Here is a 13,912-nt window from a genome sequence, read left to right on the forward strand (position 1 = left end):
TTGCCTAAGAGGGCTATATTCTAAGCACAAAGAGAACAATAATGAAATCTTAAGCAATATTTGTAATCATATTATGACTAATAATATTGGGGCTTCTACTTTGAAACTACTACATATAGTAGAATATAGCATACATATAATCATGTTAATGTCATTGGAAACCAAGGGTTTCAACATGAAAAAGATAAGAGTATAAAATCAAAGGAGTTATGGAAAAACTACTACAGTCTTAAATTTGAATTGAAAACATCAGTAAGAACTCAAGAACTTTTTTTCTCTTAAAAAAAAAAAAAAAAAGTAAGTATTTCCAAGCTGGGTGCAGTGGTGCATACTGGTAATCCCAGCTACTTGGAAGTCTGAGGCAGGAGGAGCGCAAGTTCTAGGCTGGCCTGCCAAACTTAGCTCTATAGATTGAACCCAAAGGTGTTATACAACTGAGCTACATCTCCAGCTCTTTCAATTAAAAAAAATTTTTTTTCATTGTAGATGGATACAATACCTTTGTTTTATTTTTTTATTTTTATGTGGTGCTGAGAATTGAAGCAGTTCCTCACATGTGCTAGGCAAGTGCTCTACCACTGAGCCCCAGCCCCAGCCCCTCTTTCAATTTTTTATTTTGAGACAGGACTTTGCTAAGTTACCCAGACTGGCCTCAAACTTGCTATCCTCCTGACTCAACCTCCTGAATAGCTGAGATTACAGGCACGTGCTACCTTGCCTGGCTTCTTCTAGCTTTTTGAAATAATGCACAGTATATGATGTTTATTTATGGTGAAATTCATGTTTTGATCCAGAAGTTTATAATGATACTATAAGTAGATAAACAAGCAAACTCATAGGTCAGTTTTTTGTGTTGCTAGCTTATCCTTGCTTTACTCTGAAAAGTAATTTAGAAGGAAAAGAATCTAGCATTTACTCTGTCTTTCCTAATCTAACCATATTTCAGAGAAACCAAATGGTTGATGAAAAGTTCTTTACAGAAGAATTTGTGCCAATAAATGAAGACAGAGTGATAGAATTAATCAATGCAATTTTGTATTCCTGTTAAAGTACTGTTTTAGTCCTGGGTTGTCCATTAGGGTAGCGACAACCCATAAGTTGCTCTTTATCATTTGAAATGTGACTTGTTTGTACTGAGATGTGATATAAATATAAAATACCCATTGGATGTTGAAGATTTAGTATAAAAGTTTAAAAATATCTCAATATTTTATATTGAGTACATGCTGAAATATTAATATTTTGGATATAATGGATTGCATAAAATACATTATTAAAATTAATTTCACCTATTTCTGATTAATATTTAATGTGCTTACTTTGAAATTATATATGTCCTTACACTGTATTTCTATTGGACAGGCCTGGACAGTGATCATCCATAGATGCTGGTGGGTGTAACAGTTTGATAATGCCTAAATCCACTGGCCAGTATTAACATCAGAAAATAGAACTAGACATCGTGTTGCTGATGTGATTCAAAAAGAGTACATTCCACCACTTTGAAAAATCTGTGCCAAAAAACGAACCTGAAGTTGATCAAACCTCTAGATCTCACTACCAATTTTTAGGAAATACAAGGAATGGAGGATCAGATGGACGATACAGGGAGGCAACTAGCCAGTTCCAGAATTTGAGAATTTTTATCAGATACACAACTGGTTTATTTAATAAAAGAATGGGCAAAAAAATTAGAGGAGAAACAGACATCAGAATGGAAGTCAAAGCCAGGTCCCATATCCCCTCCCTGCCCCAACTTTCTAAATATCCAGAAGTCATCTAGGAGGGAAATAGGGAGAAAATGTGAAACACAAGGGGCAGTCCTGATCTTTTCCCATTCCTCAGGGGGCTGGGCACCCCTGGGAAGCATCAGATCTGCTACAGGTAATAAGGGAACTGCATTTTCTTAGGATAGGCCTGGCCAAGGGGGTCGCTTTGTGGAAACAAGGTCTCAGGGCCTGGATTTGCCCTTGCAGGGCTAATGCATGGTCAGCATGGTGGGGAAACTGGTGTTGGTCACTCTAATTGGCCTAAGTTTTCACCTTCACATCCCACTCTATTTCCTTTTTTTTTTTTTTTTTTTTTTTTTTTTTTTTTTTTTGCGGTGCTGGGGATTTGAACCCAAGGCCTTGGGCTTGCAAGGCAAGCACCCTACCGACTGAGCTATATCCCCAGCCCTCTATTTCCTTTTTGGCCAGAGCTTCACATATGGCTCTTTTCTGTTTTCACCCCAAATGCTGATGGCATCTATCAAAAACATCATCTCCTCTGCCTAGTTCAGGACTCAGCTGGGTTTTTTTGGGGGGGGTTGTTTTTGCTTGATTATTTGCTTGTTTTATTGTCTTCTCTAAATATTATGTGTTGATGTTAATGGCCTGTGATTGCTGTGTGGCCTTGTAGCCATCTATAATCTATCATCGTATGAGGCCACCGCATTTCATCAGGAGAAGGAGAGAGACGGACACACATATGCACACGCACATGCACACACAGAGATGGAGGCAGAGGTGGAAACGAAATTTGCTGGAACCACTGCCCACACAGGGAACATGCTTAGGCTGACCTTCTGCAATGGTGATGTCGCCGACCATTATCTGTACTGCAGCCTGCTGGTCCTCTAAGTCTCTTGTGCAGCACCTCAGTGAAGTAGTGGTTTTCACTGTGGTGGGCATCAGTATCCCAGTAACCAGTCTCATTTCTTTCACATTCATCCCATCTGCTCAACGCAAATACAGACCTTTCAGCTCTGAGCTCTGCCATTTCCCTTTCTTTTGGGTCTGTAGCATACATGCACCTCAGACATTCTTCTTCAGGGCCAATAAACCAGAAGAAAGAGTTTCCTATTTGCTATTACACCTTGGGGTCCATAGCAAGCTGAACCCTTTGCTTAAAGCCTGAAAAACAAGAATGCTTGTCAAAATCCAGGAGCGTGGTGATAACACGAGATCTGTAATGGTTAATTTTTTGTGGTGACTTGACTGGTCTAAGAGATGCCCAGAGAGCTGATAGAACATTATTCTGGGTGTGTCTGTGAGGGTGTTTCTGGAAGAGGTGAGCATTTGAATTGGTAAATCAAATAAAACAAATGGCTTTTTTGTCAAAGCTGGCTGGCATCATGTGATCTGTGGAAGACCTCATTATAGAAAAAGGCAGAGGAAGGACAAACTTCCTTCCTCTGTTGGGGCTGGAACATCTGTCCTGGCCTTCGACACTATTGCTCCTGGTTCTCAGGCCTTCTGACTTGGGCTGGATTACTCCACCAGCTCTCCTGGGTTCTCCAGCTTGCAGACAGAAGATCATGGGACTTCTCAGCTTCCAGAATTATGCAAGCCAGTTTCCATACTAAATAAATAAATTACACGTACTGTTTGTTCTGCTTCTCTGGAAAACCAAATACAAGATCCAAATTTTAATTTCCTTGGTGGTTTTTCACCACAGGGTTTTGTTCCTAACTGTCTTCGTTCTACAGATGGAGGAATGTCCAGTTTCCCTTCACCTAGACTCTGCCATAACTTCCCTAATAGCCATTCTTGGTTTGCTCTTTGCTTTGTCATCTCCTGAGCATCTTCTAAACAGGTTTCACTCTGCCATTGTTTATACGGGGGACCTAGACACTTTTCCACTATGGTTTGGCCCAACTCTGAGTCCTGATCTTTTCCCAAAACTGAATGCACACTGAGTCCACATCACCTGGAAAAAGGTTGAATGCCATGGTTTGCTGCCTAGACTCAGGCATGCCAAGTACTTCGAAAGGGTTCTCTTTCTTGTCGGTCCGGACCTGGAAGAGGGAGCAGGATTCCAAAGAAATGCCTTCCAACAGTGCAGGTTCAGCATGGAGCCAAAGACCCTGCACTCATGCTTTTGGGCTGTTGTCCTCACTATGCTGGCTTTTGTTTTTGGCCTTTCTTGTCCCCTCTGACACTACCTAAGAGCCTCTGCCAGTCACAGCCTCAAGTGGTGGCAAATGGAGATGTTTCCACACAAAACGAGATCCTCTTGTGGCCTTCTCCACAAGAGAGCAGGAAGTCAGGATTTTTTCCCCTTGATATGTGTATCCATCATTTTATTCTCAAATAAGAACCCCAGTTAGTAGTTACTTCATCTTTCCAGATTACTGTGTATGTGGATAGATAGATAGATAATAGATAGATAGATAGATAATAGATAGAGATACAGATGCCCTAAAAGCTGTGTGTTCTTTCTTTTTTGTGGTACAGGGAACTGACACAGGGCCTCATACATGCTAAGCTAGTGCCCTACCACTGAGTTGCACCCCCAACTCTTTTTGTTTTTTTTGAGACAGAGTCTTGCTAAGTTGCCCAGGCTGGACTTGAACTTGCCATCCTTCTGCCTCAGTCTCCCAAGTACCTCTGATTATAGGTGTGTGCATCATGCCTGGCAAGTTGTGTGTTTTTCTTTCTTCCTTTATAGGTACACAAAAGGTTGCATACTATACACATATTTCTATGCCCTAGCTTCTTACAAAGATTTCCTTTCTCCCTTTCTCTCTTTCCCTTCCTCCTCTTCCCCCTCCCCTCCCCTCCCCTCCCCGCCTTCCTTCTTCTTCTTCTGTCTCTCTCTCCCATACCAGGATTGAACCCAAGGATGTTCTATCACTGAGCTACATCCCCAGTCCTTTTTATTTTCTATTTTATGACAGGGTTTAAGTTGCCCAGACTGACCTTGAACTTATGATTCTCCTGCCTCAGTCTCCAGAGTAGCTGGGATTATAGCCGTGCACCACCACACCTGCCTATTCTGAAAATTTCTTGAAGGTGTTTGTACTCCAGTACATAAAAGTCTTCCTTGTTCTGTTCAAGCAGCCATAATTTATTCAACCATTGTTGATCTATGTATTCAGGTTATTTCCAATTTGCAAGTATTGATTTGTTGATTTCCTAAAGAGCTGAAGTGAATGAAAACACCAATGTTTTCTTTATTATGAAGTGTAAACTATTTTACCAAACAATAATGTCTGGTCAAATCTCACATTCAATAAATCTATAAAAGGAACAGGGATTCAGTTTTGTCCATTCTCCAATGTACATATACTGCATAACATCATGTATGAACAATAAAAACATACAATGTTAATTAATTTTTTTTAAATGGGCAGGGATCTCTTGGTACCAAGTGAAAAATTTGCTCCTTTTTCTTATCAACTCAGCTTCTTGTTCCACCTTGATTTTCTTGCCCTCTTTGTGGCCAGGGCCTAGTGTTGTAGAGGTCATGGGACTCCACAGACAGTTTGAGAAGCAGACCTTTGCAAACTGTCACCTCCTTTGCAATAGGCACTCTACTCCTTTTAATGCCAGAGAGCATGTTAACTTTTGTGCCAGGAGGAGCTCTGGGCATGGGTCTGGTAGAAGTGAGCTATATGGGGTCTCCCATCAATTTGCTTAGAGGCAGGAAAGGAATCCAGAGTCCTAAGGAGGAGCTGCCAGGAAAGTGACTCCTGGGTCATGAAGTGCAAATTAACATTTAGCTGGATAGTGGAATGTGGTGAGAGTGGGCAAGAGAAATAGGTGCTCCCATCCGGGATCCTGGTTGGCTGAGATTGCTGGACTGACAGGCAAATGCGAGCCATTTGGGAGCTTCTGGGCCTCAGGAAAGGGGTTGGGAGTCTTGGGGCTGGAGCTGGGACTGAAAGAGCAGCACTGGCCTGGAGAGGAGGTTGCAGGCATGAAAAGCCGGGGAAGGGGAAGTCTCAAGAACTGCTGGAAATACCAGACATAGCTCATCCAGCAGCGGGTCTCTCTGGATGCTTGCCAGCGGCTCAGGCTTCCGAGGTCATGGGCTGAGGCTGCGAGGGGAGGGAGAGGGAAAGGAAGAGGAGGAAGCAAATTTGCTGCCAGACACAGTTTAACCAAGGGCTTCTTAACCAATCCTGGGCCCAAGTGGATGGGGCCTGGCTGTTAGGCCTACTTCTGTGCTTATAGCATTTCTCTGAGGCCTGCTTCCTTGGCCTCAGTGACAGCACACTGCTCAGCTGCCTGTATTACTGCTGTTGCTGAGGAGGACCTTAGTGTTAACCCCAGGCACCTCCTCTTCCCTCCCTTAACTGATGGCTCCATCCCAAAGAGAGTAGAAATGACCTCACCTACCTTATGGCCTGGAGAACCAAGCTCTAAGCTAATAGATCCCAAATCTCTTGCTTGCTGACAATCCTAGGTGACTGGATGTGATTTTATGGAAGAGACACCAAGTTTCTTGCTTTCTTTGGTACTGGGGATTGAACCCAGGGGCACTTTACCACTGAGCTTAATCCCCTCCCTTTTATTTTTTGTTTTGAGACAGGGTCTTGCTAAGTTGCCCATGTTGGCCTCAAACTTGCAATCCTCCTGCCTCAGCCTCCTGAGTCACTGGAATTACAGGCATGTGCTACTTCACACAGCATCACCAAGTTTCTGGATGTGAGTTTGGGAATCAGATCACTCAGGTTAGCTAATTAGAGTGAGCATGTTCCAGGACTGGAGCAGTTTCCATGGAAATCAGAATGATGCTCTGCACAGGCAGGAGGACCTGGGGACAGTGGATGACCAGGCAAGAAAGGCTAGGACTGAGGGCAGAACACTGTAAAGCAGTCAGGACCACCAGGTTCAGAGCTGCCTCCCACTCCAACTCCTGCAGACTCCCTCCCCCTACCACCTGAGAGCTCAACCTGTGGGGAGCAGACAGACAGGGCTCCTTTGCCTCTAGCAGCCTCTGCGGTGCCATCAGCACTTTTCATACCTCTACGCTTCTCACAGGGAACCTGAGGCTCTTCCTGGGCATTTCTCTGGCCTTAGCAGCACATGTGGCACAAGTGCAGGAAGTTCAAGGATCAGCCAACTGATAACAGCTGGAGCTGGCAGACAAATGCTCCAGCTTCGCTGCCCCTGGGCAGGATGGCTCCAGGGTGTGTTCTGCACAGCCTCCAGAGGTTCCCAGTGGATTGACCCCAGTGAGGATCTGCTCGGCGACCATCCTGAATGGCTTCCTTCCTTCCCTGGATCACCTCTGACCATCTACTTGGATGTGGACCTTCGCCTCAGATCTGCTTTTGGAACCCAGATGAGACAACCCTCCTTCTCTTCCTCCTTCACATACAATCTGCCAAAGTCCTGCTGATTCTACCTCCTGCAGAGCCCAGCTCCATCTTCTAATCATCTCCTCACTATCAGCCCTCCTCCACCGCCCCCCGACCCCCCCGACCACCTTGGTCACTTGCCTCACCCGTCCCCTCAGGCACAGCAACCAACTCAAGTCATCTTTCTACAACACAACTCTGAGCTTGTCCCACCCCTGCCTAAACCATTCTGAGGCTCCCAGTGGCCCTCAGGATAAACCGAGCTTCCCAGTCTGGTATTTGAGACCTTGAAGGACCTGGTCTCTGTCCTCTCAGAAGTCTTGTCTTGTCCCAGGCCTCCCTTCCACTGGACAGTCCAGTATGACTGAACGTCATGAAGTTCCCAGAATTTACCCTGCTCAACTCCACCTCTGGATCTTTACTTGCTGCCCCCTTTCCCAGGAACACCTTCCCCCTACTTTACCCAGAGGACTCTAGTTGTCCTTGAACACCTAACCCAGGTTACCTGTGTGCCTTGACCACCCCCAATCTCCCAAACTCCTCTGGGCTCCTATGCCTTGGTGCATGTCTTTCTGTCCCAGTATCCCCCACATCCTGGTCTGTTCTCCCCTGACACTGGGCACTTCAAGAGGGCACTAGCCATGAACATTCACTTTTGTGTCCCTTGTGCTCTGCAAAGACAGGGCATAGAATAGGCATCAGAAAACACATGAGCAATGATGAGGCCTCTGAATACAAAAAGAACCCAGGGTTCATTCCTCCGTTTAGATATTTGCAGACCACTGTGCCAAGGCTGGGGGAAATAGGTCTGTGAAACCCAGACACGTTGCCTAGCCTGGAAGAACTTGGCCGGGGAGGGGAGAGAGGCAGCATTGGGCCGGAGTGATCAGGACATCACAGAGGCCAACACTGAGGAGGCCCTCAGCCCTGCCAGGTGGGAAGGGGGCCAGAGAAGGCTTCTGAGGGGAGTTGCTGCCTCTTTGCACTTGTCCACCCATTACATCTTTGCAGAGCATGTGGAGGAGTTGGAGAATCAGGAGAGAAAGAGAAGACATAATGTATCCCCAATAATCTTGCCCTTCCTTTCTTTTGAAGGTGACTTTTACCCATTGGTCACACAATTCATGTCTTTGCATACTTTCTACATGAGTATAGTATTGTTTTGCCTATTTTAAAACTTTATGCACATAGCAACATACTGCGCATCCATCCACAGATATTTTTTCAGTCACATGATGCCTGTGTGATTTCAACCTTTTCCATGTGGTGTTCTAATTTATTTTTTTCTGCTCTATGATATTTCATTACATGAATATAGAGTTGCCCCTTACTATTAGAATATAATCTGTTACTGAGAACAAATTTATATGTAGTGAAAACTTGCATTCTAGGATTTTAATAAGCAAAAATGTTTCCAGTCCATTCAAAAACCCCAACCAATTTTCCCCAAATATCATTAAAATTCTTTAAAACTATTAATAATCACCAAGGATGTGTGCATAATATAAAATTGTACTGTCCAATATAGTATCTCTTAGTCACACAAGGCTATTCCAATTTATTTATTTATTTGCAGTACTGGGGACAAGACCAGGGACACACACATGCTAGGCAAATGCTCTACCACTAAGCTGCATCCCCAACCCACAGGCAATTTAAATTTAAATGTAGCATGGCATTGTGGCACACATCTGTCATCCCAGTGACTCAGTAGGTTGAAGCAGGAAAATTGCATGTCTAAGGTCAGCCTCAGCAACTTGAGACCCTCAGTAACTTAGCAAGATCCTGTCTCAAAGTAAAAAAATAAAATAAAAGAAGCATCCTTGGGTTCAATCCCCAATACAAAAAAATAAAAAATGCAATTTAATTTAATGTTAAAAATTCAGTTCCTCCATTGCCCTAGATACATTTTTAAAACCTTTTTTTTTTAAATATCAAATGCTTCATGAATTTTTGTGTCATCCTTGCACAGGGGCCATGCTACTCTTTTCTGCACTGTTCCAATTTTAGCATATGTGCTGCTAAAGCAAGCACTGCTCCAGAAACATTTTAAGTGCTCAAGAACACACGTGGCCAGAGGCTACTGTATTGGACAACACACATAGGCTGTCTCCACCATCACAAAAGTTCTAAAGCATGAAACCACTGATTACTTCATTCTGGGATACTGAATGAGCTCTGCTTTCTCCCACAGCGAAGCCCTCTCACATTTGGTGGGTGAGGATGTGGCTTACATCTTCCATGTAAGCCAAGTTTATGTCTATCCCTCACGATGAACTTGGTCACTTGCCCATTTTCTTCTAACGTGTATAACCTTTCTGAGGTCTCTCAGGCTTACCAAATTTCTCCTCAGGCTTTTCCACTTTCTTAAAAGACAATTTCAGGTAACAGACAGGGAAAGAGAGCAATTGTACCCCGTATAAGAACATGAACATGAGACGTGACCCCATCCTGGGGACAGGAAGCTGAGTTAGACTGCTTTTCTGTGCTCTGTGTCCACTCTCCCAGGTTCACCTTGTTGAGCACGTGCAGATTCACTGTCAGGTTGAATCCCCAATACTATATCCCCAATTTATTTCTACTAGTATTTCTACTAGTAAATAGTTTGCAGTCCCTACCATAACAAATATCAAAAGAGGGAGAGTTCAGAGAGCCAGGGATAGCCGCATAATAGTCTATTTCTCCTTTCTTCTATTGATGGAAGATTGTTCCCAGCGTTTTGCTGTTAGACCAATGCTGTGATGTGTCTCAATACATGCGTTAGTTTCTCTTGGCTCTATGCAGTGGAATAGAATGTTCCATCTTAGACTATGTGCATCTTCAACTCCACTAAATATTGACAAAGTGTTCTTCTACTTGACTTTGTTCAATTTCTTTCTTTCTTTTTTTTTTTAGTTGTTGATGGACCTTTATTTTATTCATTTATTTATATGTGGTGCTGAGAATCAAACCCATTACTCACACATGCTAGGCAAGTGTTCTACCACTAAGCCACAACCCCAGCCCTTGTTCAGTTTCTTATTCCACCAGCAGGGTATAAAAATTAAGGGTTTCTCTCTACTCTTAACAAAATTTATCAAACTTTTAAATTTTTGCTAATGAGGTGTGTGACATGGTGTTTTACTGTGGTTAGAATTTAAAATTCCCAGGTTGGAGCCGGGTGTGGTGGTGCACACCTGTAATCCCAGTGGCTCAGGAGGCTGAGGCAGGAGGACCATGGGTTCAGTCAGCCTCAGCAAAAGTGAGGCACTAAGCAACTCAGTGAGACCCTGTCTCTAAATAAAATACAAAACAGGGCTGGGGATGTAGTTCAGTGGTCTAGTACCCCTGAGTTCAATCCCCAGTACCCAAAAAATGAAATTAAATTAAATTCCTAGTTTGGGAGCAAGGTTGAACACCTTTTTGTACATGTATCAACCATATTTGCTGCTCTTCTGTGAAATGCCTATTCATGTCTTTTGCTCATTTTTTTTTTTTTTTTGTCGACTATATTTGCTGACTATATTGACAAGATACTGATTGGTTACATGTTGAAGAAAACATACAATACAAAATACAGAAAAAGTTGGTTCCATCCCCTCCCACTCCCCCCCCTTACCCACCCACCCCCAAATACTCATCATCGTGATTTGGTCAGAACAGGGCTCAGAGCCAGAGGTCAGGTGACCAAGGGTGGAGGGGTCATGGGCAATGAATGCGTGGCTGTCACAATGATGCTGCGGTAATGCTGCGGTTTCTCTCCCAGCTGGGAGTTGGGTGGGAAAGGGGCTGCAGTCTGATGACAACCAGCTGAGGGAAGAGCTGCCTGTCCCCTTCCCAGACCAGGGCCTGTCCACCACCCCAGACTAAGACCACTCCCAACAAGGTAAGGATGTGGGTGCTCTTGCTAAGGCTGCTCTTCAGCAAGAGGGAAAGGAAGGGTAACTGTTCCGAGCCCTGACCCCACAGACAAGGGGAAGGGGCTGGAGTATGTGGTTACTACCAGCAAAGGACAAATGGGAGAGTGCAGTAGAAAGGGGGGAAGTGGGAAGAGCAGGAGATCATATATATTAAAAAAGTGACTTAAGACTTAAAATTGAATTAGTATTTGTACAGAAAGGTGCAGGTGGAATAACTCCCTCCAGCCTAGAATCAAAGTTATACGGAGAAATCATGATGGACCCCTCCCCTGCCCCCAGTGGTGGCCCGAGTCGTTAAGTGCGATTGGTTAGAGTGGATTCCAGTCAGGTCATTCAGGTGGAGGAGGTGGGGGCAGTGGCAGGCAAGGGGGGCTCAGTTGCTGCAGCACTGGCTCCGGCTGGCTGGGTTGTTCTCCTGGAGGTCCACCCCTCGGTTCCGACCGGGAGCACCGGCTGCATTCTGATGCTCATTCTTGGGAAGCTTCTTAGCTATTGCCATGAAAATTTCATTCACATTCATTGCAGTCTTTGCTGATGTCTCCATGAACAGCAAACTGTTGTCATCTGCATAGGCCTGTGCTTCCTGGAACTCCACGGTTCTCTTGCTGGCCAGGTCTGCCTTGTTACCAGCAAGTGCAATGACAATGTTGGGGCTGGCCTGCCTCTGTAACTCCTTCACCCAGTTCTTGGCCCGTGCAAATGTATCTGTGTTGGTGATGTCATAGACCATGATGGCAGCCTGGGCCCCCCTGTAATACATGGGGGCCAGGCTGTGATACGGCTCCTGTCCAGCTGTGTCCCAGATCTCAAACTTGACTGTTGTGTCGTCCAAGCAGACAGTCTGTGTAAGGAAGGCCGCTCCAATTGTGCTCTCCTGGTACTCATGGAATTGTCCCTTGACAAAGCGGAGGACGAGACTGGATTTGCCCACCACAGACTCCCCTAGCAGGACCAGCTTAAACTGACAGATCTTGTTCCCAGCAGCTGGTCCATTGGGTCGTGCTGCTCCTCCCCGACCCGCCATGGCCCGTCCCGCTGTAGTGGTACCAGTGAGAGTGGGGGTGGGGGCCGGTGCTACACAAAGAGGCACTTAGTAGGGAGGGGGCCTCCAACGCGGCTCCAGGGCGGCGGCGTTACTTGGGGCCGGGACTCGGACAGACTCCGCTCCTCTTCCCCCCAGCGGTGTCCCAGGCTCCAGCCTCCACTTTCGCCTTTCAGCCGCTCCGGATCCGGATCTCCTCTTTTGCTCATTTTTAATTAGGTTGTTTGGCTTTTTCTTATTGATTTGTGGGAGTTAATTTATATGCTGAATAATAATCCTTTCTTATATTGTTGCAATGATCTTTCAGCCTATAGTCTGTCTTTTCACTTTGTGTGTTTTTGGATACTGAACAGAATTAAATTTTTTTTTTTTTTTTTACCATACTGAGTTTATTGATGATTTCCTTTATGGTTTTTTCATCATCATTGTTGTTTTGTTTAAGAAAAGGGGAAAAAGGCACCTCATACATTGCCAGTGGAGTTGCAAATTGGTACAGCCACTCTGGAAAGCAGTGTGGAGATTCCTTAGAAAACTTGGAATGGAACCACCATTTGACCCAGCTATCCCACTCCTTGGCCTATACCCAAAGGACTTAAAATAAGCATACTACAGTGATGCAGCCACATCAATGTTCATAGCTGCTCAGTTCATAATAGATAGATTGTGGAACCAACCTAGATGCCCTTCAATTGATGAATGGATAAAGAAACTGTGGTATACATACACAATGGAATATTACGCAGCCATAAAGAAGAGTAAAATTATGGCATTTGTTGGTAAATGGATGAAGTTGGAAAATACCATGCTAAGTGAAATAGGCCAAGCCCCAAAAACCAAAGGCCGAATGTTTTCTCTGATAAGTGCATGACAGTATATAACAAGGGGAGGGGTGGGGGGAAGAGAAGAATGAAGGAACTTTGGAGGGTGTAAAAAAAAAAAAAAAGAAAAGAAAAGAAACCTTTCCTTAATCCTGGCATGCAATAGGAGTTCATTATATATTGAATAGCAGCTCTGATGGGAGCCCAAAGGAGTGGCTGACATCTGGGTGCTGTAGGTATTGGGCTGACAGGAGCCAATGGTGCCATCACTGAGATGAGGACATGGGAAGGATTATGGTAGGCAAAGGGGAACTGTGGTCCTCAAAGGGGGTACGTACAGGAGGAGTAGATCTTGGGCTCAGCAGAAAGACTGGGCTGGGGTGGGAGTGTGAGTTTCCAGCAGACATGGGTAAGGAGAAAGGGTGCCCTTCCCCAGGGAGAAGGTGCAGCCGAGCAGCATAGAGGGCAGAACAGAGAGCTGGGAGGGTGAGGCAGGGCTGCCCGGGGGAGTCTGGGAAGTAAAAGACCCAGGAAGAGTGCTGTGCAGGCCACGTGGGGAGTCATCGATAGCGTCCACAGAGTGAGACAGCTGTGCACGCTGCTTCTGAGGCATGAAAGTCACTGATCCTTGGCAGAGTCATCCTGTAGGTTGTGTGGGGTCAGACTAGGGGAGATGGGCAGAAGAGGCAACTCCTCCAGCGGTGCCAACGTCAAGAACACCTTCCTGTCTGGGACCTCTGTGCAGTTCCCTCTACCTGGATTCTCTTCCTCTCGCCTTCATTTGGCTGAGCACCTCTTCATTCCTTCTGGTCTCAACTTTAATGTCACTTCTTGTTCTTCACCTTCAGTGCCTAGTGCACAACCTGGCACAAAGTCGGAACTCTAACTGTCGAATAAAACCTGCAATGGTAGCTGAGGGGAGGGCTGGCTTTTATGCTGGGACTGCAGGTAAGGGGAGTTTTCAGAGACAGGGGAACTGAGGCCCTTGGACATCAGTGGGATCTTAGGAGATAAAAGGGAAGCAGAGTGATAATCAGGAGGAATGTTGACCTTGGTGAGCACCAACCATGTGGCAGGTGCTATC

General features: G+C 45.1%; 1 protein-coding gene and 1 non-coding gene across 2 annotated transcripts; both read right to left on the minus strand.

Moving 5' to 3' along the window:
- Positions 1-8,996: 8,996 nt before the first annotated feature.
- Positions 8,997-9,103, minus strand: LOC124960883 (U6 spliceosomal RNA). Its single transcript, XR_007104200.1, has one exon. It is a non-coding gene; the product is annotated as a U6 spliceosomal RNA (small nuclear RNA).
- Positions 9,104-10,663: 1,560 nt separating this feature from the next.
- On the minus strand, positions 10,664-12,148 carry LOC124959718 (ras-related protein Rab-5C-like). The gene has a single exon (XM_047518060.1). The coding sequence runs from the start codon at positions 11,990-11,992 to the stop codon at positions 11,342-11,344; it is 651 nt and encodes a 216-aa protein (XP_047374016.1). The 5' UTR covers positions 11,993-12,148; the 3' UTR covers positions 10,664-11,341.
- Between the last annotated feature and the right edge of the window lie 1,764 nt (positions 12,149-13,912).

The sequence above is a fragment of the Sciurus carolinensis genome, chromosome 11 (assembly GCF_902686445.1).
Source record: "Sciurus carolinensis chromosome 11, mSciCar1.2, whole genome shotgun sequence".
NCBI classification, from domain to species: Eukaryota; Metazoa; Chordata; class Mammalia; order Rodentia; family Sciuridae; genus Sciurus; species Sciurus carolinensis.